This window comes from Nerophis lumbriciformis, linkage group LG20 (genome assembly GCF_033978685.3).
Source record: "Nerophis lumbriciformis linkage group LG20, RoL_Nlum_v2.1, whole genome shotgun sequence".
Taxonomy (NCBI): domain Eukaryota; kingdom Metazoa; phylum Chordata; class Actinopteri; order Syngnathiformes; family Syngnathidae; genus Nerophis; species Nerophis lumbriciformis.
Genome location: NC_084567.2, coordinates 40,937,519 through 40,964,987, shown reverse-complemented (window position 1 = coordinate 40,964,987; position 27,469 = coordinate 40,937,519). Strand labels below are relative to the sequence as shown.

The following is a 27,469-nucleotide window of genomic DNA, read 5'->3' as shown; positions in this document are numbered from 1 at the left end:
ACTGGCGTGGCGCCCCCTGATGGACGGCGCCCTTAGCATTTGCCTATACGGCCTATGCCACGGGCCGGCCCTGGGTCTACTGAAAATGTGAGGGTCAAAAGTATACATACAGCAATGTTAATATTTGCTTACATGTCCCTAATTGGCACAAGCTTCTGGCAAGCTTTTGCTTGAATTTTTGACCACTCCCATACTTGCCAACCCTCCCGAATTTTCCGGGAGACTCCCGAATTTCAGCGGCTCTCCCGAAAACCTCCCGGGACAAATATTCTCCCGAAAATCTCCCGATTTTCAGCCGGAGCTGGAAGCCACGCCCCTAACCAATCTGGCGCCCTAGGCAAGATTTTAGGTGGCGCCCCCCCACATCGGCAGTGAAGTGTATATACTCACAAGAAACCGAATAGCTTTGTCTTTGACCTTTTTTTTTTTACTTACAACTATACCTAATATATAAAGGGGTGGAAAAGTGACTATTACCTGCAGGGCAAACATTAGCTAACCAGAAGGCAATAACAATGTAAACAAAAAACACCTGCTTAAAAGATCTAATACAAATGTCCCTGAGGAATGTAAGGTGGGAGTACTGTAATTACCTAACGTTACATTATTATTTTCCATAACAATTTAGCCCCCTCCACAATATTAACCCGACGTTAAAACAGATTATAGATTAGCAATTGCCGAATCATGTAACATTAGCTTAATGCTAAAAAGCCAGGTTACTATCACATTCTGTAACAGACAAATAATTTCATGTAGGCTAACGTTACCTACCTGCTACCTCTTGTCTTTTCTCGTTTCTACTCCTCTTCTTTTCTCTTTTTTCTTCCCTGGGCACCTGACAGTTTTGGCCGTTTTGACATCTTGTGTTGATTTTTTGATGTGGTGACGTCCAAAAAGAGTCATGATACGGGAGGGGAGGGGGCGCACCGTGCGGGGGGAGGAGGGGGGGCGTAATGTTGTAACAAATAATATTTCTATTAAATAGGCTTTACTTTGCATTTTAATTTACGTGAGATTATTTTTTGTATTTAGAAATAATAGTAACAACTTTTTTTCTTTTTTTTTCCTCCAACATTTGTTGCACTGGCGTGGCGCCCCCTGGTGGACGGCGCCCTTAGCATTTGCCTATACGGCCTATGCCACGGGCCGGCCCTGGGTCTACTGAAAATGTGAGGGTCAAAAGTATACATACAGCAATGTTAATATTTGCTTACATGTCCCTAATTGGCACAAGCTTCTGGCAAGCTTTTGCTTGAATTTTTGACCACTCCCATACTTGCCAATCCTCCCGAATTTTCCGGGAGACTCCCGAAATTCAGCACCTCTCCCGAAAACCTCCCGGGACAAATATTCTCCCGAAAATCTCCCGATTTTCAGCCGGAGCTGGAAGCCACGCCCCCTCCAGCTTCATGCGGACCTGAGTTAGCCTTTTTTCATGACGGGAGGACAACAGGGTGACAAGAACTAAATCATCCAGACTAGAGATACATTGTATTATTGTGTTTATTTTACCTAAAAATAAATATATTTATTAATTAAAAAAACAAAAAAAACATTTGTACTATATTTTGCTAAAAACATCAACATTAATTGTATTTTTATTTGTATTTTTTCGTGACTCCTTATTACATCCAGCCATAGAATTATACATTAAAATAAACATATTTCAAATGATTGATTTTAAATTATCATAATAATTCATTTAAAATGACCATATTTAATTATTAAAATAGTTGCTTGTTTATCAACAACTTTAGCATTTTATTCATTACATTTTGAAACTCTCAGAAGCCAAGTTATGTTATGGAGATGCGCGGATAGGCAATTATTTCATCCGCAACCGCATCAGAAAGTCGTCAACCATCCGCCATCCACCCGATGTAACATTTGATCAGAACCGCACCCGCCCGTTGTTATATATCTAATATAGACGATGCAAGGCATTAGTGAGGTTATAAAGCTTTTGCCTGTTAAAGAAAGGAGACTGATCCAATGCAGCACAGACATTCGCGTGCCACGCTGTCACGACCCAGACGCACACCAGTGCGCAATCATATGGGAGCCGCGCTGAGCGCACCTCCAAGCGCGTCTCGCTGCCGGCGACGGCCGGGTATGGGCCCGACGCTCCAGCGCCATCCATTTTCAGGGCTAGTTGATTCGGCAGGTGGGTTGTTACACACTCCTTAGCGGGTTCCGACTTCCATGGCCACCGTCCTGCTGTCTATATCAACCAGGGTGAGCCCCACCCCTTTCGTGAGCGCACTGCGCGCGGAGTGACCCCTGTTACGCGCCCCCAGCCACGGGGGTGGCGGGCAGGTAAGCTGCTTGCCTGCTGCGCGTGACGCCAGCTGTGGCGAAGGCGGACGAGGCGGGGTGTCGGTGCGGTGGGCGCGGTGGTGACCCTGGACGTGCGTCGGGCCCTTCTCGCGGATCGCCTCAGCTACAGCTCCCGGTGGGGCCCTCTCGGGGGCAGGGGCCTCGGTCCCGGACCCCGGCGAGGCGTCGGGGGCCTTCTCCGCTCCGTAAAAGTGTCCATCTCTTTTTTTTTTTCTTCTGTTGTGGCATATGCTGCAGGTGCCTGCTCGTTTTTCGTGCCTGCCCCGTTACCCCAAAAGTGACAAGCAGTAGAAAATGGATGGATGGGTGTTTGGAGAAGAAAAGGTGAGGCCGTTAATCCCAGGAACACCATTGCAGTTTACTCGTATCTCGTATGTGTGACTGCCATCTACTGGTCACACATATCATTTCACCATGTACCAAATAAAATAGCTTTGAGGTCGGTAAGCACAACCAAAATAATTCCGTACATTAGGCGCACTGTCGAGTTTTGAGAAAATGAAAAGATTTTAAGTGTGCCTTATCGTCCGAAAATTACGGTACCAATTTCCAGAGTATGATTAAGAAGACGACAATGCCAAAACAACAGATTACAAATTATATTAAAATTCAACAGGCCTACTTTCTACTTGTTTCTGTTTGTTCAATATGTGGCTAAAAAAATACAAAAGTGTATATTTAATCCCAGGAACACCATGCCCACCGTCAAGCATGGTGGTGGTAGTATTATGCTCTGGGCCTGTTTTGCTGCCAATGGAACTGTTGCTTTACAGAGAGTAAATTAGACAATGAAAAAGGAGGATTACCTCCAAATTCTTCAGGACAAGCTAAAATCATCAGCCCGGAGTTTGGGTCTCGGGCGCAGTTGGGTGTTCCAACAGGACAAAGACCCCAAACACACGTCAAAAGTGGTAAAGGAATGGCTAAATCAGGCTAGAATGAAGGTTTTAGAATGGCCTTCCCAAAGTCCTGACTTAAACGTGTGGACAATGCTGAAGAAACAAGTCCATGTCAGAAAAACCAACTGCTCTTGTCTCAAAGTAGTCTACTGTCACCACCTGTCACTGGTGTTTTCCTGAGTTCTTGCTCTCGCGCTCCTATTTTGTTGTTCATTGTCATGTCATGTACGGATGCACTTTGTGGACGCCGTCTGCTCCGCACGCTGTAAGTCTTTTGCTGTCGTCCAGCATTCTGTTTTTTGTTTACTTTGCAGCCAGTTCAGTTTTAGGAATCATTTACTGACCTTTTTATATAATAAAATAACATCTATGAATTAGTATACAACAGTTTTGTAATATGTAATTAATTAATTAATTCAGTCATTATTAACATACTGAGATGAAGAATATCTTATTTTCAATAAGGTTGAAAGTATTTCTCATAATTCTTCTTCTTTGTACTCTGTAAGCACTATTATTTTGAACAACCTCTTAAACTGGATCATATCAGTACAATTTTTAACTTCTTTACTTAATCCATTCCATCATTTAATTCCACATACTGATATGCTAAAAGTTCTAAGTGTTGTACGTGCATATAAATGTTTTAAATTATTTTTTCCTCTAAGGTTATAAATATAACCTTAGAGGAAAAAATAAAAATTCTTATATTAATATATATTAATATTATTATTCTTATATTATTATAAGAATATTAATATTAATATTAATATTAATATTATTAATAATAATAATAATAATAATAATAATTAATAATAATTAATAATAATTAATAATAATAATAATAATTAACAATAATAGTAATTAATAATAATAATAAGTAATAATAATTAATAATTAATAATTAATAATTAATAATTAATAATATTAATATTAATATTAATATTAATATTAATATTATTAATATTATTATATTATTCTTAAAAATAACAATTCTTCTCAACTAAAGAGGAGAAATCTCCTCTTTAGTTGAGAAGAATTGTTGTACATTCTTTGGTAGCAGGTTATAGTTTGCTTTGTACATCATTTTAGCTGTTTTGCAATTTTACCAAATCACCGAACTTTAATATTTCTGACTTAATAAATAAAGGGTTTGTGTGTTCTCTATATCCAACATTATGTATTATTCTAACCGATCTTTTTTGTAACACGGTTAGCGAATGTAGCGCACATTTGTAGTTATTTCCCCATATTTCTGCACAATAACTCAGATATGGTAACACTAGCGAGCAGTAGAGAATATGTAGTGATTTTTGGCCCAGGACATATTTTGCTTTATTCATTATTGAAATGTTTTTTTGCCACCTTATGTTGTATGTTTTGTATATGAGATTTCCAGTTCATTTGATCATCTATTAATACTCCCAAAAATCTAGTTTCTTTTACCCTTTCTATGTCTACTCCATCTATTTGTATTCGTGTATGATGCTCTTTTCTACTATTACCAAATAGCATTATTTTAGTTTTACTGAGATTCAAAGATAGTCTGTTTTTGTCAAACCATCTTTTTAATTTGTTCATTTCTTCTGTTATTATTTGTATTATCTTCTGTGTGCTCTCTCCTGAACAGAAAGCAGTTGTGTCGTCCTCAAATAAAACCAACTTTAAAGTCCTTCGTAACCTTACAAATGTCGTTTATATAAAGATTGAACAATCTTGGTCCCAGGATTGACCCCTGGGGTACACCACAGGATATATATCTAGCCGTGTTGACATATTTTCACCCATCTTTACATATTGCTTCCTGTTGGTTAAATAACTTCTTACCCAATTCAATACCAAACCTCTGATTGCCATATCGTTCTAATTTTCGTATTAAAATATCATGATTAATTGTGTCAAATGCTTTTGTTACTGCGGCTGCACATTCTTTACCATCTATTGCATTGGTAATTTCCTCTGTTATTTTGGTTAGTGCTATTGATGTTGAGATATTTGCTCGGAATCCATATTGGTTCTCCACAAGCGTCCCACTTTTGTTAATAAATAAATCTAATCGACTATTGAATAATTTTTCCAAGATTTTTGGAGAATTGTGGAAGTAATGAAACTGGTGTGTAGTTAGTAAACTGGTGTACGTCTCCATTCTTATAAATTGGTACGACTTTTGCCATTTTCATCATATCAGGGAATTTACCGGTTAAAAATGATACATTGGTGATATATGTCAGAGGTTCTGAAATGTCTTGTATAACCTTTTTTTATCGTTACCATATCTATTCCATTACTGGTTTGCAAATAATATTTTTTAACCCAAATAGGTGAAATTAGATCATCTCACGGCTCGCTAGTGTGTTGAAAAACACTGCTGTAAAGGACTAATCACATCATTTTGTCATTAAAAGTTTGTCAAATATGAATAAAAAAAAAAAGGTCATTTTTTTCACATTTTTATTTCATGAAGAACGGGTGTCACGTTTGTGGTGCATTTAGTTTACTCATATTAAAATGATGGGAATAAAGGAATTGTTACTTCGAAACTTTTTTTTTTTTAAGTAAAAAAAAAAAAAATATCTAATCCATTTTCTCGATGACATTGTCTAATAAAAAGTCATCACTTTCTTCACACTTAAAAATATTACATTTACAGTACAAACTGACGTTTAAAACATAAAACACTGCCCTCTGGCGGCGTTAGAGTAACACTGCAACTTTCTCTACTAGTGACAGCTTCCACTTGGGAGGTACAGTTTGTGAGAAGAATAAACAAATTGCAAGAATAACATTTCAATGCATCTAAATAATCTTGTCAACAGTTGCATAAAACACATTTATAGCAAAATATGTCAAACTTTCCTTGATGGAACTAAAAAAACAATGACATTTTAATTAAAAAAGTACAACATTCTACTTTGAGCACACAAACACTTAACAGTATGGATGAGATTACATGTAAGTTTTAATATACAGTATGTATTTGAAAAGTCCCAATAAATGACTCAGGGCTAACTAACTTAGCTTTTACAAACCCCAAAAGCAGTGAAGTTGTCACGTTGTGTAAATGGTAAATAAAAAGAGAATACAACAAATCCTTTTCAACTTATATTCAATTGAATAGACTGCAAATTGTTTAAGAACAACATTTCTCAACCAGCTATTGCAAGGAATTTCGGGATTTCACCATCTACGCTCCGTAATATCATCAAAAGGTTCAGAGAATCTGGAGAAATCTCTACATGTAAGCAGCAAGGCTGAAAACCAACATTGAATGCCCGTGACCTTCAATACCTCAGGCGGTACTGCATCAAAAAGCGACACCAGAGTGTAAAGGATATCACCACATGGGCTCAGGAACACTTCAGAAAACCACTGTCAGTACCTATAATTGGTCGCTACATCTATAAGTGCAAGTTAAAACTCTACTATGCAAAGCCAAAGACATTTATCAACAACACCCGCCGGCTTCGCTGGGCCCGAGCTCATCTAAGATGGACTGATGCAAAGTGGAAAAGTGTTCTGTGGTCTGACGAGTCCACATTTCAAATATTTTTTTGGAAACTGTGGACGTCGTGTCCTCCGGAACAAAGAGGAAAAGAACCATCCGGCGCAACGTTCAAAAGTCAGCATCTGTGATGGTATGGGGGTGTATTAGTGAAGGCATGGGTAACTTACACATCTGTGAATGCACCATTAATGCTGAAAGGTACATACAGCTTTTGGAGCAACATATGTTGCCATCCAAACAACGTTACCATGGACGCCCCTGCTTATTTCAGCAAGACAATGCCAAACCACGTGTTACAACAGCGTGGCTTCATAGTAAAAGAGTGCGGGTACTAGACTGGCCTGCCTGCAGTCCAGACCTGTCTCCCATTGAAAATGTGTGGCGCATTATGAAGCCTAAAATAGCACAACGGAGACCCCCGGACTGTTGAACAACTTAAGCTGTACATCAAGCAAGAATGGGAAAGAATTCCACTTCAAAAATGTGTCTCCTCAGTTCCCAAACCTTTACTGAGTGTTGTTAAAAGGAAAGGCCATGTAACACAGTGGTAAAAATGCCCCTGTGACAACTTTTTTGCCATTAAATTCTAAGTTAATGATTATTTGCAAAAACAACACATTTTTCCAGTTTAAACATGAAATATCTTGTCAATTGAATATAAGTTGAAAAGGATTTGTTGTATTCTGTTTTTATTTACCATTTACACAACGTGACAACTTCTCTGGTTTTGGCTTTTGTCCTTGAACATTGGGTACACCCAAACAATCTAACGAGATACACTAGAAAAACGGATAACTTTTACAAAAGAACAATAATCTGTTTTGATTGATACTCAGCATCATTCCCTGAAAGTGCATTTCAACTTGACAGTGAAATAAAAACCCAGAAGCAACACATCTTCGTCCCACGGAGACAACAAAGAAGTTGACGTCACTCGTGGAAGCGTGGCTGTGTCGGCTCCTCCGGGATGCTGCGGTAATGTTGAGGCTGGTTCTGAGCCAGAGGCGACTCGGTGTGTTGGAACAAAGCGGTCCGAGCCTTCAGGGGACGTTTGAGGAGGAACCTCCGAGACGTCACCAGGTCTCCGTAGCCCTGAGCGTGGGAGAAGGCGTAGCCCGAGCGCCGGGTGCTGATTCTCCTGGTGGGAGGACGGCGAGGAGCCGGAGCAGGCAGGGCCTCCTTACGTAACTTATGTCTCACCTGCAGGGAACAGAGGGTGGTCATTTAGCGGCAGAATGAGCGATCTCATACAGAGAGGTTACCGTATTTTTCGGAGTATAAGTCGCACCAGAGTATAAGGCGCACCGGCCGAAAATGTATAATAAAGAAGGAAAAAAACATATATAAGTCGCACTGGAGTATAAGTCGCATTTTTTGGGGAAATGTATTTGATAAAAGCCAACACCAAGAATAGACATTTGAAAGGCAATTTAAAATAAATGAAGAATAGTGAACAACAGGCTGAATAAGTGTACGTTATATGAGGCATAAATAACCAACTGGCATGTTAACGTAACATATTATGGTAAGAGTCATTCAAATAACTATAACATATAGAACTTGCTATACGTTTACATACCTGCCAACTTTTGAAATCAGAAAAACCTAGTAGCCAGGGTCCAGGGGCCGCAGGCCCCGGTAGGTCCAGGACAAAGTCCTGGTGGGGGGTTCAGGCGAAGCCCCCCGACGCAAAATGATTGATTGCATTCAGACAGGTTAAAATGTTGCTAAAACCATCACTTTTCTATCAGTCACAGTGACTTTTCAAAACAAAAATATTACAGCAAAAATCATATGGGTTGATTGACATGTTTATTCTGTAAGCTAACTTCAATAGTTTGAAATTATTTTGACAGTTAATGCCAGTTATCCTGTCAACCTTTCACAAGACTTCAATTTGTTCATTGAAAGTATAAACACTTTTTACAGTAAACAAATGGTAAAACAGTACTAAACAATTCCATTAAAAAAAAAAATTGGTGTCATTATTAACTTTCTGTCCAAGCTTGTATAATCTACTGCCTTGTTCAATTGTAAAAAATATTCTGTGCCTAAAATTCACATTTCTATCACAATTATCATACTGTAAACATGGTAAGCTAACTTCATTAAAATTAATAGTCCTGTCAATAGCATGGAATTACAATTCAAATGTAGTTTTTTTGTAAGCCTTTCAAAAAAATTCAAAATATGAAAAATTAATGAAAATTAATTGAAGCCATCAGACACTTGAAAAGTGGCACATCACATCTCTAATGTAATCATTTGAACTTTTCAACAGAAATAGCACTGCAAAAATATTAAGGACATACTTCTGTATTTTGGTAGTTATGCTGTCAACATTTAACAAGATTTCTTTAACTTGGACTTGAAAGCATAAATAGTATAAACACTTTTAACAGTATGTCGTGCTGTGAAATACAGCCGACAGGATTGCGCACCAAACACGAAGCAAGGCCAAAGCGCATGCATGGTGCAGGAGAACAAAGGACTTCTTTCATTTAAGGTTTGTGATAAACCATCAAACTCATTCGTTAAAAGGACTCTATAGTAATATAAAGTGAATTTTTCTGGACATTATCATGCAAGAAAAGTTTATTTTTGGGACCGCGATCACCGCGTAATGATTTTCAAAGGTTGCATTACAAACATTTAACTGTCCCATGTGATCAGCCAGTGCGATTGGAAGTCCATGCTCAATTATTGCCTCCGTAAATAAAACTTCGGCATTTATCACATCCAAAGAATCTGTTTGGGCGACGAAAAACGTTGAAAGTTTTCCACTTGTATCGCTAGCAACGGCATTAGACTTGTGTTTTTTTGTCCCAACGTGGTCTTTTACATCGCTAATTCCTCCGTGTCCGATCGAAAAATCTTGTCTGCACAAGGTGCAATTCGCGTAGTTTTCACCCTTTTTTTTTTTTAATTAATGAAAAACCGTATTTTTTATCACTGCAACCGTAACCCGGAATAGGTTGATGAAAACCGTACGAATTACGGGAAAACCGGAGTAGTTGGCAGGTATGATATATATATATATATATATATATATATATATATATATATATATATGAAATACTTGACTTGGTGAATTCTAGCTGTCAATATACTCCTCCCCTCTTAACCACGCCCCCAATCACGCCCCGCCCCACCCCTGACCACGCCCCCCGCCCCCCACCTCCCGAAATCGGAGGTTTCAAGGTTGGCAAGTATGCGGTACCGGTACCAAAATCTATAGGCCGATATCGGCCAATAAATGCTTCAAAATGTAATATCGGAAATTATCGGTATCGGTTTCAAAATTATCGGTATCGGTTTCAAAAATTAAAATGTATGACTTTTTAAAAGGCCGCTGTGTACACGGACGTAGGGAGAAGTACAGAGCGCCAATAAACCTTAAAGGCACTGCCTTTGCGTGCCGGCCCAGTCACATAATATCTACGGCTTTTCACACACACAAGTGAATGCAATTCCTACTTGGTCAACAGCCATACAGGTCACAGTGAGGGTGGCCGTATAAACAACTTTAACACTGTCACAAACATGCGCCACACTGTGAACCCACACCAAACAAGAATGACAAACACATTTGGGGAGGAACATCCGCACCGTAACACAACATAAACACAACAGAACAAATACCCAGAACCCCTTGCAGCAATAACTCTTCCGGGACGCTATAATATACACCCCCCGCTACTCCCTACCCCATCCACCTCAACCTCATAGAGCATGAGGAGCATGACCCAAATTCCAAGCTGCTGTTTTGAGGCATGTTAAAAAAAATCATGCACTTTGTGACTTCAATAATAAATATGGCAGTGCCATGTTGGCATTTTTTTCCCATAACTTGAGTTGATTTATTTGGTAAAACCTTGTTACATTGTTTAATGCATCCAGCGGGGCATCACAACAAAATTAGGCACAATAATGTGTTCATTCCACGACTGTATATATCGGTATCGTTTGATATCGGTATCGGTAATTAAAAGCTGGACAATATCGGAATATCGGCAAAAAAGCCATTATCGGACATCTCTAAAAATCTATTTCGATACTTTTCTAAATAAAGGGGACCACAAAAAAATGGCATTATTGTCTTTATTTTAACAAAAAATCTTAGTGTACATGAAACATATGTTTATTATTGTAATTTAGTCCTTAAATAAAACAGTGAACATACTAGACAACTTGTCTTTTAGTAGTAAGTAAACAAACAAAGACTCCTAATTAGTCTATGCAGTAACATATTGTGTCATTTATACACCTATTATTATAAAGGACAAACTGTAAAAAAAAAAAGATTATTAATCTACTTGTTCATTTACTGTTAATATCTGCTTATTTTCTGTTTCAACATGTTCTATCTACACTTCTGTTAAAATGTAATAATCACTTATTCTTCTCTTCTTTGATACTTTACACTAGTTTTGGACGATATCACACATTTAGGTATCGATTTGATACCAAGTAGTTACAGGATCATACATTGGTCATAATTTAAGTTCTCGTGTATCCAGAGACATATTTCCTGAGTTTATTAATATAAAATGAATTTAAAAGAAAAAAGCTCTTGTACTTGGTATCATTACAGTGGATGTCAGGTGTAGATCCACCCATGGCGTTTGTTTACATTGCGACGCCGGTGAGCTATTGTATCCTCCTACGGTGTGTAGTGAAGCATGTTTAGATATTCCTATTCTATCTACACTTCTGTTAAAATGTAATATTCACTTATTCTTCTCTTCTTTGATACTTTACATTAGTTTTGGATGATACCACACATTTAGGTATCGATCCGATACCAAGTAGTTACCGGATCATACATTGGTCACATTCAAAGTCCTCATGTGTCCAGGGACATACTTCCTGAGTTTATCAACATAATTTGACTTTTTTTTTTTTTTATATATTTTGTGACGCTAAAAAATATCGATGTAATCATAGTAGTATCGACTATCGACTTGGTATCGTTACAGTGGATGTCAGGTGTAGATCCACCCGTGATATTTGTTTACATTGTGAGGGCGGTGAGCTATTGTATCCTCCTACGGTGTGTAGTGAAGCATGTTTAGCTATTCCTCGTCCTCCAGTGATAATAATACTTGTAAGAAACTTACTTTATTTGTGATTTAAAAGAAGCTAAAACACTGCTGCTAACTAGCTAGCCATGTCTTAAAGCACCTCTTCCTGAGGGTGTTTCAGTGTTATAACTTCACCTTTATCTTTACTTTTTAAGCCAAACTGCATCCATTCTCCCTTTTTTGTCTACACACTGTGTCTGCTTGTAAGTACTCTGTGTGTGTGCGCTGCTGAACATGCTCCTCTGCTCGTAAAACCAGCAATGTCACGACATGACGACGACGCGGCGTCATGCCTGTAAAAAAAAAATATGGGGAACCGGTACTTTTCAAACAGAGTATAGTACCGTTTTTGATTCATTAGTACCGCGATACTATACTAGTACCAGGATACCGTACAACACTACTATTAATATTCAGCCTTTTTGATTCCCTATTGTCCAGCCTCTTGCTAACAAGTGTGTTGTGTTCTCTTATTGCTATACTGTAGTGCAGGGGTGCTCACACTTTTTCTGCAGGCGAGCTACTTTTCAATTGATCAAGTCGTGGGGATCTACCTCATTCATATATATAATTTATATTTACTTATTTATGAAATATATGTTTTTGTTAACAAGTTAAAGGTGTTTAAAGATAATACAAGCATGTTTAACACATATAGTTAATATTGTTAAAAAATTAAAGGTGTTTAATGATAATACAAGTATGTTTAATACATATAGTTAATATTGTTAACAAGTTAAAGGTGTTTAGAGATAATACAAGCATGTTTAACACATATAGTTAATATTGTTAATAAGTTAAAGGTGTTTAAAGATAATACAAGCATGTTTAACACATATAGTTAATTATGTTAATAGGTTAAAGGTGTTTAAAGATAATACAAGCATGTTCAACACATATAGTTAAAATTGTTAATAAATTAAAGGTGTTTAATGATAATACAAGCATGTTTAACTCATATAGTTAATATTGTTAAGTTAAAGGTGTTTAAAGATAATGCAAACATGTTTAACACATATAGTTAATATTGTTAACAAGTTAAAGATGTTTAGTGATAATGCAAGCATTTTTAACACATATAGTTAAAATTGTTAATAAATTAAAGGTGTTTAATGATAATACAAGCATGTTTAACACATATAGTTAATATTGTTAACAAGTTAAGGTGTTTAAAGATAATACAAGCATGTTTAACACATATAGTTAATATTGTTAACAACTTAAAGGTGTTTAAAGATAATACAAGCATGTCTAACACATATAGTTAATATTGTTAACAACTTAAAGGTGTTTAAAGATAACACAAGCATGATTAACACATATAGTTAATATTGTTAATAAGTTAAAAGTGTTTAGAGATAATACAAGCATGTTTAACACATATAGTTAATATTGTTAATAAGTTAAAGGTGTTTAAAGATAATACAAGCATGTTTAACACATATAGTTAATTATGTTAATAAGTTAAAGGTGTTTAAAGATAATACAAGCATGTTTAACACATATAGTTAAAATTGTTAATAAATTAAAGGTGTTTAATGATAATACAAGCATGTTTAACTCATATAGTTAATATTGTTAAGTTAAAGGTGTTTAAAGATAATGCAAACATGTTTAACACATATAGTTAATATTGTTTAGTGATAATACAAGCATGTTTAACACATATAGTTAAAATTGTTAAAAAATTAAAGGTGTTTAATGATAATACAAGAATGTTTAATACATATAGTTAATATTGTTAACAAGTTAAAGGTGTTTAAAGATAATGCAAGCATGTTTAATACATATAGTTAACATTGTTAATAAGTTAAAGGTGTTTAAAGATAATACAAGCATGTTTAACACATATAGTTAATATTGTTAACAAGTTAAAGGTGTTTAATGATAATACAAGCATGTTTAACACATATAGTTAATATTGTTAATAAATTAAAGGTGTTTAAAGATAATACAAGTATGTTTAATACATATAGTTAATATTGTTAACAAGTTAAAGGTGATTAATGATAATACAAGCATGTTTAACTCATATAGTTAAAATTGTTAATACATTAAAGGTGTTTAATGATAATACAAGAATGTTTAACACATAGTTAATATTGTTAATAAGTTAAAGGTGTTTAGAGATAATACAAGCATGTTTAACACATATAGATTCCCTTCTTTCATGAAGACAAGAATATAAGTTGGTGTATTACCTGATTATGATGACTTGCATTGATAGGAATCAGACAGTAGTGATGATAAGGTCCGCATTTTCGAATGGAGGAGAAAAAAAGTCCTCCTTTCTGTCCAATACCACATGAAAGTGGTTGGTTTTTGGCATCTTATTTGTCCAGCTTCCGTACTCCTTTGTATACACTTTACAAGAAATACATTGTCGGCAAACTCCGTAGCTTGCTAGCTTGTGCGCGCCAAGCTTTCTGAGACTCTTATTTTGGTAGCGCAACTGTGCAGTCGGTCTTTGGAGTTTTGACGACAGGTACGGCGCCAGAGTCTGTTGAAATAAAGTGTTTCTCGCCTTCCAGTCGGTAATTTTAATGAGCTGGCAGCAGCCAGCGTCATCTCAGAAGACCCTCGGGTGCCGTGAATGTCAATCAAGTGACGGAAGTGACGTCATAGTGAAGATTTATGATCGCTCATTTTTAGGACTATTTTTTTAATGGCTGCCTGGTGATCGACTGACACACCCTCCACGATCGACCGGTAGCTCGCGATCAACGTAATGAGCACCCCTGCTGTAGTGTATACTATACGAGTATACTATACTGATACCATCGTCACCGATAGAGGAACAAACAGTAAAACTAAAGGATAAAGTGGAGAATCAGCCTTTGGACAAAAAGTCATTATTCCAAGGACCAAGGAGGATTGTGATACCTTATCATTGATGGTGGGCCTCAGCTGGATGACAATGAAACGGAGGATTGTAATACCTTATCATTGATGGTGGGCCTCAGCTGGATGACAATGAAACGGAAAGCTATGACGGGCAGACTGCACAGGAGGGTTGTCAACAATATGGTCAACCACACGTTAGGCTGGCTCAGAGAGTTTCTTGCCGTACCTGCAGACGCAATCACAAGAAGTCAATGACAAAGTACAAAACACAAAACCCAGGAAAGTTGTCACGTTGTGTAAATGGTAAATAAAAAGAGAATACAACAAATCCATTCATCAATTTTTTTTGCAAATAATCATTAAATTACGTTTGTAGAATTTAATGGCAGCAACACATTGCAAAAAAGTTGTCACAGGGGCATTTTTACCACTGTGTTACATGGCCTTTCCTTTTAACAACACTCAGTAAAGGTTTGGGAACTGAGGAGACACATTTTTGAAGTGGAATTCTTTCCCATTCTTGCTTGATGTACAGCTTAAGTTGTTCAACAGTCCGCGGGTCTCAGTCTCGGTCTAGTACCCGCACTCTTTTACTACGTGCGGAATGTGGCTTGGCTTTGTCTTGCTGAAATAAGCAGGGGCGGCCGTGATAACGTTGGTAGGATGACAACATATGTCACTCCAAAACCTGTATGTACCTTTCAGCATTAATGGCGCCTTCACAGATGTGTAAGTTACCCATGCCTTGGCCACTAATACACCCCCATACCATCACACATGCTGGCTTTTACACTTTGCGCCTATAACAATCCGGATGGTTCTTTTCCTCCTTATTCCGGAGGACACGACGTCCACAGTTTCCAAAAAACAATTTGAAATGTGGACTCGTCCGACCACAGAACACTTTTCCACTTTGCATCAGTCCATCTTAGATGAGCTCAGGCCCAGCGTTTCTGGGTGTTGTTGATAAATGGCTGTGGCTTTGCATAGTAGAGTTTTAACTTGCACTTACAGATGTAGCGACCAACTGTAGTTACTGACAGTGGGTTTCTGAAGTGTCCCTGAGCCCATGTGGTGATATCCTTTACACGCTGATGTCGCTTTTTGATGCAGTACCGCCTGAGGGATCGAAGGTCACGGCCTAACCCCTTACGTGCATTGATTTCTCCAGATTCTGTGAACCTTTTGATGATATTACGGACCGCAATTCACATTATGTTTATAAACTCAGTAAATACGTCCCTGGACACATGAGGACTTTGAATATGATCCTGTAACTACTTGGTATCGGATCGGTACCCAAATTTGTGGTATCATCCAAAACTAATGTAAAGTATCAAAGAAGAGAAGAATAAGTGATTATTACATTTGAACAGAAGTGTAGATAGAACATGTTGAAACAGAAAATAAGCAGATATTAACAGTAAATGAACAAGCAGATTAATAATCATTTTTTACAGTTTGTCCCTCATAATGTGTACAAAATAATAGGTGTATAAATGACACAATATGTTACTGCATACGTCATCACCGGCGGCGTTTCTGGGTGTTGTTGATAAATGGCTTTCGCTCTGCATAGTAGAGCTTTAACCTGCACTTACAGATGTAGCGACCGACTGTGGTTACTGACAGTGGTTTTCTGAAGTGTTCCTGAGCCCATGTGGTGATATCCTTTACACACCGATGTCGCTTTTTGATGCAGTACCTACCGCCCGAGGGCATTCAATGTTGATTTTCTGAACCTTTTGATGATATTACGGAGCGTACATGGTGAAATCCCTAAATTCCTTGCAATAGCTGGTTGACAAATGTTGCCCTTTGTCACCGATTCTGTTCATAACTTTTATGGACAGAATTTCTAGGCGCAGTCAAGGCGTTGAGGGGATCCGGTTTGGTGGCTGCAGGATTAGGTCTCTGCTTTTTGCAGATGATGTGGTCCTGATGGCTTCATCTGGCCAGGATCTTCAGCTCTCGCTGGATCGGTTCGCAGCCGAGTGTGAAGCGACCGGGATGAGAATCAGCACCTCCAAGTCCGAGTCCATGGTTCTCGCCCGGAAAAGGGTGGAGTGCCATCTCCGGGTTGGGGAGGAGACCCTGCCCCAAGTGGAGGAGTTCAAGTACCTCGGAGTCTTGTTCACGAGTGAGGGAAGAGTGGATGGTGAGATCGACAGGCGGATCGGTGCGGCGTCTTCAGTAATGCGGACGCTGTATCGATCCGTTGTGGTGAAGAAGGAGCTGAGCCGGAAGGCAAAGCTCTAAATTTACCGGTCGATCTACGTTCCTATCCTCACCTATGGTCATGAGCTTTGGGTTATGACCGAAAGGACAAGATCACGGGTACAGGCGGCCGAAATGAGTTTCCTCCGCCGGGTGGCGGGTCTCTCCCTTAGAGATAGGGTGAGAAGCTCTGTCATCCGGGGGGAGCTCAAAGTAAAGCCGCTGCTCCTCCACATGGAGAGGAGCCAGATGAGGTGGTTCGGGCATCTGGTCAGGATGCCACCCGAACGCCTCCCTAGGGAGGTGTTTAGGGCACGTCCGACCGGTAGGAGGCCGCGGGGAAGACCCAGGACACGTTGGGAAGACTATGTCTCCCGGCTGGCCTGGGAACGCCTCGGGGTCCCACAGGAAGAGCTGGACGAAGTGGCTGGGGAGAGGGAAGTCTGGGCTTCCCTGCTTAGGCTGCTGCCCCCGCGACCCGACCTCGGATAAGCGGAAGAAGATGGATGGATGGATGGACAAATGTTGTTCTTAAACAATTTGCTCACGCATTTGTTGACAAAGTGGTGACCCTCGCCCCCGTCCTTGTTTGTGAATGACTGAGCATTTCACGGACGCTGCTTTTATACCCAATCATGGCACCCACCTGTTCCCAATTAGCCTGCTCACCTGTGGGATGTTCCAAATAAGTCTTTGATGAGCATTCCTCAACTTTCTCAGTCTTTTTTGCCACTTGTGCCAGCTCTTTTGAAACGTGTTGCAGGCATCAAATTCAAATATTTGCATAAAAAATAACAAAGTTTACCAGTTTGAACGTTAAATATCTCGCCTTTGCAGTCTATTCGATTGAATAGAAGTTGAAAAGGATTTGTTGTATTCTCTTTTTATTTACCATTTACACAACGTGACCACTTCACCGGTTTTTGAGTTTGTGTATTTGTCCATCTATTTATGTACACATAAAAAAAAAACATCCGTCAGTAGCAGAAACTCACCGATGAAGGGGAACGCAGAGGTGAAGATGAGGAACATGCCGTTGCTGTGCATGGTGAAGGTGGTGGCGAAGTAGACTGCCAGGCTGCCCCACACAAAGAACTGGTTCACAGCTGTCCAGTAGTAGGTGTCTAGACACAACTGGAATGTTTTCCCGTTTTTGTAAATGCACAAACGCAACATATCGCAATAAAACTGTTGAAAATCGGAGCTTTGATAAAGCAATGACATAAAAACCCTAATGGTTGTGATTAGAGATGTCCGATAATGGCTTTTTTGCCGATATTCCGATATTGTCCAACTCTTAATTACCGATTCCGATATCAAGCCATACCGATATATACAGTGGTGGAATGAACACATTATTATGCCTAATTTTGTGGTGATGCATTAAACAATGTAACAAGGTTTTCCGAAATAAATCAACTCAAGTTATGTAAAAAAAAAAAGCCAACATTTTGAGGTGGGGTTGAGCAGGGTGTATATTGTAGCGTCCCGGAAGACTTAGGGCTGCAAGTGCTTCTGGGTATTTGTTCTGTTGTGTTTATGTTGTGTTACGGTGCGGATGTTCCTCCCGAAATGTGTTTGTCATTCTTGTTTGGTGTGGGTTCACAGTGTGGCGCATATTTGCGACAGTGTTAAAGTTGTTTATACGCCCACCCTCAGTGTGACCTGTATGGCTGTTGAACAAATACACTGCAAAAACTGAAATCTAAGTAAGATTAATTATCTCAAGTAAGGGGGATATTTGCTTATTTTTTGTCTGATAAGATCATTCTTCCCACTAAGCAGATTTTATGTTAGAGTGTTTTACTTGTTTTAAGTGTTTTGGTCCACTATTATGTTAATATCTCAGTAAGATATTTAAAAAAAAATACCAATGTTTGTCACACACACACTAGGTGTGGCGAAATGTGTCCTCTGTATTTGACCCATCCCCTTGTTCACCCCCCGGGAGGTGAGGGGAGCAGTGGGCAGCACGCGCCAGGGAATCATTTTTGGTGATTTAACCCCCAATTCCAACCCTTGATGCTGAGTGCCAAGCAGGGAGGTAATGGCTCCCATTTTTACAGTCTTTGGTATGACTCGGCCGGGGTTTGAACTCACAACCTACCGATCTCAGGGCGGACACTCCAACCACTAGGCCACTGAGTAGGTGGGTTCTGGGTATTTGTTCTGTTGTGTTTATGTTGTGTTCTCCCGAAATGTGTTTGTCATTCTTGTTTGGTGTGGGTTCACAGTGTGGCGCATATTTGTGACAGTGTTAAAGTTGTTTATACGGCCACCCTCAGTGTGACCTGTATGGCTGTTGAACAAGTACACTGCAAAAATTGAAATCTAAGTAAGATTAATGATCTCAAGTAAGGGTGATATTTGCTTATTTTCTGTCTGATAAGATCATTCTTCCCACTAAGCAGATTTTACGTGAGAGTGTTTTACTTGTTTTAAGTGTTTTGGTCCACTATTATGTTAATATCTCAGTAAGATATTTAAAAAAAAATACCAATGTTTGTCACACACACACTAGGTGTGGCGAAATGTGTCCTCTGTATTTGACCCATCCCCTTGTTCACCCCCTGGGAGGTGAGGGGAGCAGTGGGCAGCAGCGGTGGCCGCGCCAGGGAATCATTTTTGGTGATTTAACCCCCAATTCCAACCCTTGACGCTGAGTGCCAAGCAGGGAGGTAATGGCTCCCATTTTTATAGTCTTTGGTATGACTCGGCCGGGGTTTGAACTCACAACCTACCGATCTCAGGGCGGACACTCCAACCACTAGGCCACTGAGTAGGTGGGTTCTGGGTATTTGTTCTGTTGTGTTTATGTTGTGTTACGGTGCGGATGTTCCTCCCGAAATGTGTTTGTCATTCTTGTTTGGTGTGGGTTCACAGTGTGGCGCATATTTGCGACAGTGTTAAAGTTGTTTATACGGCCACCCTCATTGTGACCTGTATGGCTTTTGAACAAGTACACTGCAAAAACTGAAATCTAAGTAAGATTAATGATCTCAAGTAAGGGTGATATTTGCTTATTTTCTGTCTGATAAAATCATTCTTCCCACTAAGGAGATTTTATGTTAGAGTGTTTTACTTGTTTTGGTCCTAAATGATCACACTATTATGTTAATATCTAAGTAAGATATTAAAAAAAAAATACCAATGTTTGTCACACACACACTAGGTGTGGCGAAATTTCTCCTCTGTATTTGACCCATCCCCTTGTTCACCCCCTGGGAGGTGAGGGGAGCAGTGGGCAGCACGCGCCAGGGAATCATTTTTGGTGATTTAACCCCCAATTCCAACCCTTGATGCTGAGTGCCAAGCAGGGAGGTAATGGCTCCCATTTTTATAGCCTTTGGTATGACTCGGCCGGGGTTTGAACTCACAATCTACCCATCTCAGGGCGGACACTCTAACCACTAGACCACTGAGTAGGTGGATTCTGGGTATTTGTTCTGTTGTGTTTATGTTGTGTTCTCCCGAAATGTGTTTGTCATTCTTGTTTGGTGTGGGTTCACAGTGTGGCGCATATTTGTAACAGTGTTAAAGTTGTTTATACAGCCACCCTCAGTGTGACCTGTATGGCTATTGACCAAGTATGAATTGCATTCACTTGTGTGTGTGTGTGAAAAGCCGTACATATTATGTGATTGGGCCGGCACACAAAGGCAGTGCCTTTAAGGCACGACCCCAATATTGTTGTCTGGGTGGAAATCGGGAGAAATTCGGAAGAACGGTTGCCCCGGGAGATTTTCGGGAGGGGCACTGAAATTTTGGAGTCGACCGGGAATATCGGGAGGGTTGGCAAATATGACTGCTCTGTACTTCTCCCTACGTCCGTGTACACAGCGACGTTTTAAAAAGTCATACATATTACTTTTTGAAACCGATACCCATAATTTCCGATATTACATTTCAAAGCATTTATTGGGCGATATTATCGGACATCTCTAGTTGTGATGATACCTGGGTTACTAGTCCCTCACCTGGATGTCGACCGCCACAAGCAGACACGTCTGCGCCAGCAAAGCGAAGGACTGGTAGTCGGCGATGTCTTTGCCGTCATCTCGCACCGTGCCCTGCATGGCCGCCCAGGGGATGAAGAAGAGGATGAGGGAGCTGTAGCAGCTGTGGACCATGCAACGGATGAAAGACTTCTTGTTGAAGTAAATGTTCAGAGGCCCCGGCGAGTAAAGCTGAGGATGCTGGAAACTCCAGCGGTCATTCACGTCCTGCAGAAACACAAGGTTGGGTTAAAGCAGTGGTTCTCAAACTTTTTTTGTCATCCCCCACTTTGGACAAGGGGGAGTTTTCAAGCCCCACCTGCCCCCATCGCCCCAACAGAGCGCTAATGCCAAGCTTTAACATTTTCAAATTTATTGAACATCATGTTGTATACATTCAAACGCAATAACATAAAATAACATTAAGTTCAATAATAAATAAAATAACTGTGCAGCTGTGGTATAACTTGCATCAAGTTCAATAATAAATAAAATAACTTGCATCAAGTTCAATAATAAATAAAACAAAAGTGTTATAACTTGCATCAAGTTCAATAATAAATCAAAAAAAGTGTTATAACTTGCATCACGTTCAATAATAAATAAAAAAAACTGTTATAACTTGCATCAAGTTCAATAATAGATCAAAAAAAGTGTTATAACTTGCATCACGTTCAATAATAAATCAAAAAAAGGGTTATAACTTGCATCAAGTTCAATAATAAATCAAATAAAAGTGTTATAACTTGCATCAAGTTCAATAATAAATCAAAAAAAGTGTTATAACTTGCATCAAGTTCAATAATAAATCAAATAAAAGTGTTATAACTTGCATCAAGTTCAATAATAAATCAAAAAGTGTTATAACTTGCATCACGTTCAATAATAAATCAATAAAAGTGCTATAACTTGCATCAAGTTCAATAATAAATCAAATAACTTGCATCAAGTTCAATAATAAATCAAAAAAAGGGTTATAACTTGCATCAAGTTCAATAATAAATAAAACAAAAGTGTTATAACTTGCATCAAGTTCAATAATAAAAAAAAAAGTGTTATAACTTGCATCAAGTTCAATAATAAATCTAATAAAAGTGTTCTAACTTTCATCAAGTTCAATAATAAATCAAATAACTTGCATCAAGTTCAATAATAAATCAAAAAAAGTGTTATAACTTGCATCAAGTTCAATAATAAATAAAACAAAAGTGTTATAACTTGCATCAAGTTCAATAATAAAAAAAAAGTGTTATAACTTGCATCAAGTTCAATAATAAATCAAATAAAAGTGTTATAACTTGCATCAAGTTCAATAATAAATCAAATAACTTGCATCAAGTTCAATAATAAATCAAAAAAAGTGTTATAACCTGCATCAAGTTCAATAATAAATAAAACAAAAGTGTTATAACTTGCATCAAGTTCAATAATAAATCAAAAAAAGTGTTATAACTTGCATCAAGTTCAATAATAAATCAAATAACTTGCATCAAGTTCAATAATAAATACAATAAAAGTGCCACTTTGCGATCTTTTCAAAAAAAAGGAGGAGCTATGCATTTGGCAAGACAGGGCAAGTGACAGCACTTTCCCCCAGGAGAGCCACCTTGCTTCACTGTGAAACAGCACGGCTGTATGATCAGCTCCCATTTCCTCACACAGTGCAGAGAACAGTCGCGCTTTCAGTGGTCGTGTTTTGATCAAATTTACCGCGCTCACAACATCTGTTAAAACCTCATTGAGTTCGGGGCTGAGCTGCCTTGACGCGAGTGCTTCCCGGTGAATGACACAGTGTGTGCCCGTCACATTTTTGTTTCCCTGCAGGCGCTGGCTCTGGCTCGACGACCTTTGAGGTGCGAGTCACAAATGTATATATTTGTGTAATTGTGATCCACACATTAGCCTGCTACCCATCCGCGCGAAAGTTTGTTCCGCTTAGCCCCGCCCCCATTAGTTACTGTTGCTATGTCTGTCAAACTTTCGCTCGTACCGAGAAATATAAAGCCTACAGTAAAAATAAGTACCGGTAATTTCCATTTATTTATATAGCGGATTTCACAGACAGAATCACAAAGTGATTTACAGTGTGTATAGAAAATGAAAGCATAGTAAAAAAAATAATGTAAGAATATAATAATTTAAAAAAAAAATGTAAAGTGAAATTTCCTCCCGTTCCTCGCGCCCCACCTGTCATGTCTCTATTCCCCACCAGTGGGGCGCGCCCCACACTTTGAGAAACGCTGGGTTAAAGGAAGGAAATGAAAGATTATGAGCGTGCAATATGATGCGTACCTGGTCAAAGAGACTCATGCCGAGGACTGGGAGAGCTGTGTACACCAGGTTGTACATGGTGATGAACCACTCATCGTACACAGTCTAAGGATAAGAACAAGAAAGGTGACCGTCGGCAAATGATGAATGGAATTGTAGAATACACCTTTAAGAAACACCACTGCAATTTAAACAATGTTTTTTTCTATCCAAGCATGCTATGTTGTTGGTGGCTATGATGCCTCCTGGTAGAAACCGGTCTAAAGTGAAGGACGAGACGAGGCATGGTTCAAAAGACATGCTTCACTAAGGGACCAGACGTGAAACGGTGCTGCTCGGAGGTGAGATGTTTGTAGTTGGGCCTTCATTGTACCATTCTCCATTGGTGCTATGTAAACCATGGGCATTGGCAAGAACGATCCAGGACAAGAGTGTGTTTATAGGAATTTTCAACTATTCTTTCAAAAGCGCATTGGTGAGGTCAGGCCCGGCCCTAACCAATCTGGCGCCCTAGGCAAGATTTTAGGTGGCGCCCCCCCCCACATCGGCAGTGAAGTGTAAATACTCACAAGAAACCGAATAGCTTTGTCTTTGACCTTTTTTTTTACTTAAAGAAAGCAAATTAACAATCAGAATAGTTAACAAGATAAAAAAAAATATGAATAAATAAATGAATGTAAAAAATAAAAAATGAATATATGAAATACAATATTTTTTACATACATATTGCTTAATTAACATTAATGATGTGCACTTTAACAACTAGGCTTACAACTATACCTAATATATAAAGGGGTGGAAAAGTGACTATTACCTGCAGGGCAAACATTAGCTAACCAGAAGGCAATAACAATGTAAACAAAAAACACCTGCTTAAAAGATCTAATACAAATGTCCCTGAGGAATGTAAGGTGGGAGTACTGTAATTACCTAACGTTACATTATTATTTTCCATAACAAATTAGCCCCCTCCACAATATTAACCCGACGTTAAAACAGAACTAGCTATTTATTGATTAGCAATTGCCGAATCATGTAACATTAGCTTAATGCTAAAAAGCCAGGTTACTATCACATTCTGTAACAGACAAATAATTTCATGTAGGCTAACGTTACCTACGTGCTACCTCTGTCTTTTCTCGTTTCTACTCCTCTTCTTTTCTCTTTTTTCTTCCCTGGGCACCTGACAGTTTTGGCCGTTTTGACATCTTGTGTTGATTTTTATGATGTGGTGCACGTCCAAAAAGAGTCATGATACGGGAAGGGAGGGGCGCACCGTGCGGGGGGGGAGGGGCATAATGTTGTAACAAATAATATTTCTATTAAATAGGCTTTACTTTGCATTTTAATTAACGTGGGATTATTTTTTGTATTTAGAAATAATAATACCAACTTTTTTTTTTTCTTTTTTTTTTCTCCAACATTTGTGGCACTGGCGTGGCGCCCCCTGATGGACGGCGCCCTTAGCATTTGCCTATACGGCCTATGCGCCAACCTATCTCTCCGACCTCCTTCAGCCTTACTGCCCCACCCGATCCTTAAGATCAGCCGATCAGCTGCTGTTGACGGTCCCTGACACAAGGCTGAAGCTTAGAGGTGACAGAGCTTTCGCCGTTGCTGCTCCCAAGCTCTGGAACGACCTACCCCTGAGTGTTAGACAAGCCTCCTCTCTTCCTGTTTTTAAATCTCTCTTAAAAACATACTTTTATTCCATGGCTTTTAACACTGAGTGATATCCATCCTGCAATGGCGCCCCATAATACACCTGCTGTGATCCTGTTTTTATGTTTTTATGTTTTTATGTTTTTATTAATTCTATTTTAATTATTTATTTTTTATCGTGTTCTGTTTGTGTTGTGTTGTGTTTGCTCGGTACTCGTTTTATCTTTTAACCTGCTCATTGTACAGCACTTTGGCTACCCCTGTGGTAAATTTTAAATGTGCTCTATAAATAAAGTTGATTTGATTTGATTTGATGCTACGGGCCGGCCCTGCTTACGGGCTACCTGGTGACCGCGGGCACCGCGTTGGTGACCCCTGCCCTAGTATATACAATAATATAAACCGAGTCATTGTATTTCATTTAGGATTATTTCATATCTTCATTTAAATAAAAACATATTTTTCTCTTTTTTAGATACAGTCAATAAATAATGTGAACATGTATCATAACATGGAAATCTAAGAGAACGTGTTGTGGATTATTATGGACTGGGAATTTTTTTAATTTTATTTTTTTTACACATTTTTATAAAAAGAAAAAAAGAAAAAAGTTTGTCCGACGTATTACATTTTAGACGATTTCTCTTCTTGGTTATTATTTCTCCGGCTGTAGAAAAGATAAGAAATACAATTTTAGAGAAAAAAATACAACCTTAAAAATGATTTTAGGATTTTTAAACAAATATACCTTTTTACCTTTTAAATTTCTTCCTCTTCTTTCCTGACAATTTAAGTCAATGTAATTTTTTTTTTTTTTTTCATTGTAAAGAATAATAAATATTTTAGCTTCTGTTTTTTCGACGAAGAATATTTTTTAATATTTCTTCAAACTTACTATGATTAAAATTCAAAAAAAATATTCTGGCAAATCTAGAAAATCTGTAGAATCAAATTTAAATCTTATTTCAAAGTATTTTGAATTTCTTTAAAAAAAATTTGTTCTGGAAAATCTAGAAGAAATACTGATTTGTCTTTGTTAGAAATATAGCTTGGTCCAATTTGTTAAATATTCTAACAAAGTGCAGATTGGATTTTAACCAATTTAAAACATGTCATCAAAATTCTAAAATGTATCTTAATCAGGAAAAATTACTAATGATGTTCCATGGACTGGGAATTGTTTTAATTTTATTTTTTTTTACACATTTTTATAAAAAGAAAAAAAGAAAAAAAGAAAAAAGTTTGTCCGACGTATTACATTTTAGACGATTTCTCTTCTTGGTTATTATTTCTCCGGCTGTAGAAAAGATAAGACATAATACAATTTTAGAGAAAAAAATACAACCTTAAAAATGATTTTAGGATTTTTAAACAAATATACCTTTTTACCTTTTAAATTTCTTCCTCTTCTTTCCTGACAATTTAAGTCAATGTAATTTTTTTTTTTTTTTCATTGTAAAGAATAATAAATATTTTAGCTTCTGTTTTTTCGACGAAGAATATTTTTTAATATTTCTTCAAACTTACTATGATTAAAATTCAAAAAAAATATTCTGGCAAATCTAGAAAATCTGTAGAATCAAATTTAAATCTTATTTCAAAGTATTTTGAATTTCTTTTAAAAAATTTTGTTCTGGAAAATCTAGAAGAAATACTGATTTTGTCTTTGTTAGAAATATAGCTTGGTCCAATTTGTTAAATATTCTAACAAAGTGCAGATTGGATTTTAACCAATTTAAAACATGTCATCAAAATTCTAAAATGTATCTTAATCAGGAAAAATTACTAATGATGTTCCATGGACTGGGAATTTTTTTAATTTTATTTTTTTTACACATTTTTATAAAAAGAAAAAAAGAAAAAAGTTTGTCCGACGTATTACATTTTAGACGATTTCTCTTCTTGGTTATTATTTCTCCGGCTGTAGAAAAGATAAGACATAATACAATTTTAGAGAAAAAAATACAACCTTAAAAATGATTTTAGGATTTTTAAACAAATATACCTTTTTACCTTTTAAATTTCTTCCTCTTCTTTCCTGACAATTTAAGTCAATGTAATTTTTGTTTTTTTTTCATTGTAAAGAATAATAAATATTTTAGCTTCTGTTTTTTCGACGAAGAATATTTTTTAATATTTCTTCAAACTTACTATGATTAAAATTCAAAAAAAATATTCTGGCAAATCTAGAAAATCTGTAGAATCAAATTTAAATCTTATTTCAAAGTATTTTGAATTTCTTTTAAAAAATTTTGTTCTGGAAAATCTAGAAGAAATACTGATTTGTCTTTGTTAGAAATATAGCTTGGTCCCATTTGTTAAATATTCTAACAAAGTGCAGATTGGATTTTAACCAATTTAAAACATGTCATCAAAATTCTAAAATGTATCTTAATCAGGAAAAATTACTAATGATGTTCCATGGACTGGGAATTTTTTTAATTTTATTTTTTTTACACATTTTTATAAAAAGAAAAAAAGAAAAAAGTTTGTCCGACGTATTACATTTTAGACGATTTCTCTTCTTGGTTATTATTTCTCCGGCTGTAGAAAAGATAAGACATAATACAATTTTAGAGAAAAAAATACAACCTTAAAAATGATTTTAGGATTTTTAAACAAATATACCTTTTTACCTTTTAAATTTCTTCC

The 27,469-nt window shown here is 37.6% G+C and overlaps 1 protein-coding gene across 3 annotated transcripts in view; it reads right to left on the bottom strand.

The window, feature by feature from the left end:
* Positions 1-7,445: 7,445 nt before the first annotated feature.
* Positions 7,446-27,469, bottom strand: part of LOC133619687 (phospholipid-transporting ATPase ID-like) — a 98,180-nt gene continuing 78,156 nt past the window's right edge. For 2 of the 3 annotated variants that reach the window (XM_061980904.2, XM_061980905.2), the window contains 5 exons: positions 23,177-23,260; positions 20,867-21,112; positions 17,885-18,023; positions 14,768-14,898; positions 7,446-7,944 (listed from right to left, as the gene is read on the bottom strand). In XM_061980904.2, coding sequence (XP_061836888.2) covers positions 7,675-7,944; positions 14,768-14,898; positions 17,885-18,023; positions 20,867-21,112; positions 23,177-23,260 — 870 coding nt within the window. In that variant the 3' untranslated portion in view covers positions 7,446-7,674. Of the gene's footprint in view, positions 7,945-14,767; positions 14,899-17,884; positions 18,024-20,866; positions 21,113-23,176; positions 23,261-27,469 lie in introns of those variants that run through there. The other variant, XR_009817456.2, reaches the window with a different exon arrangement.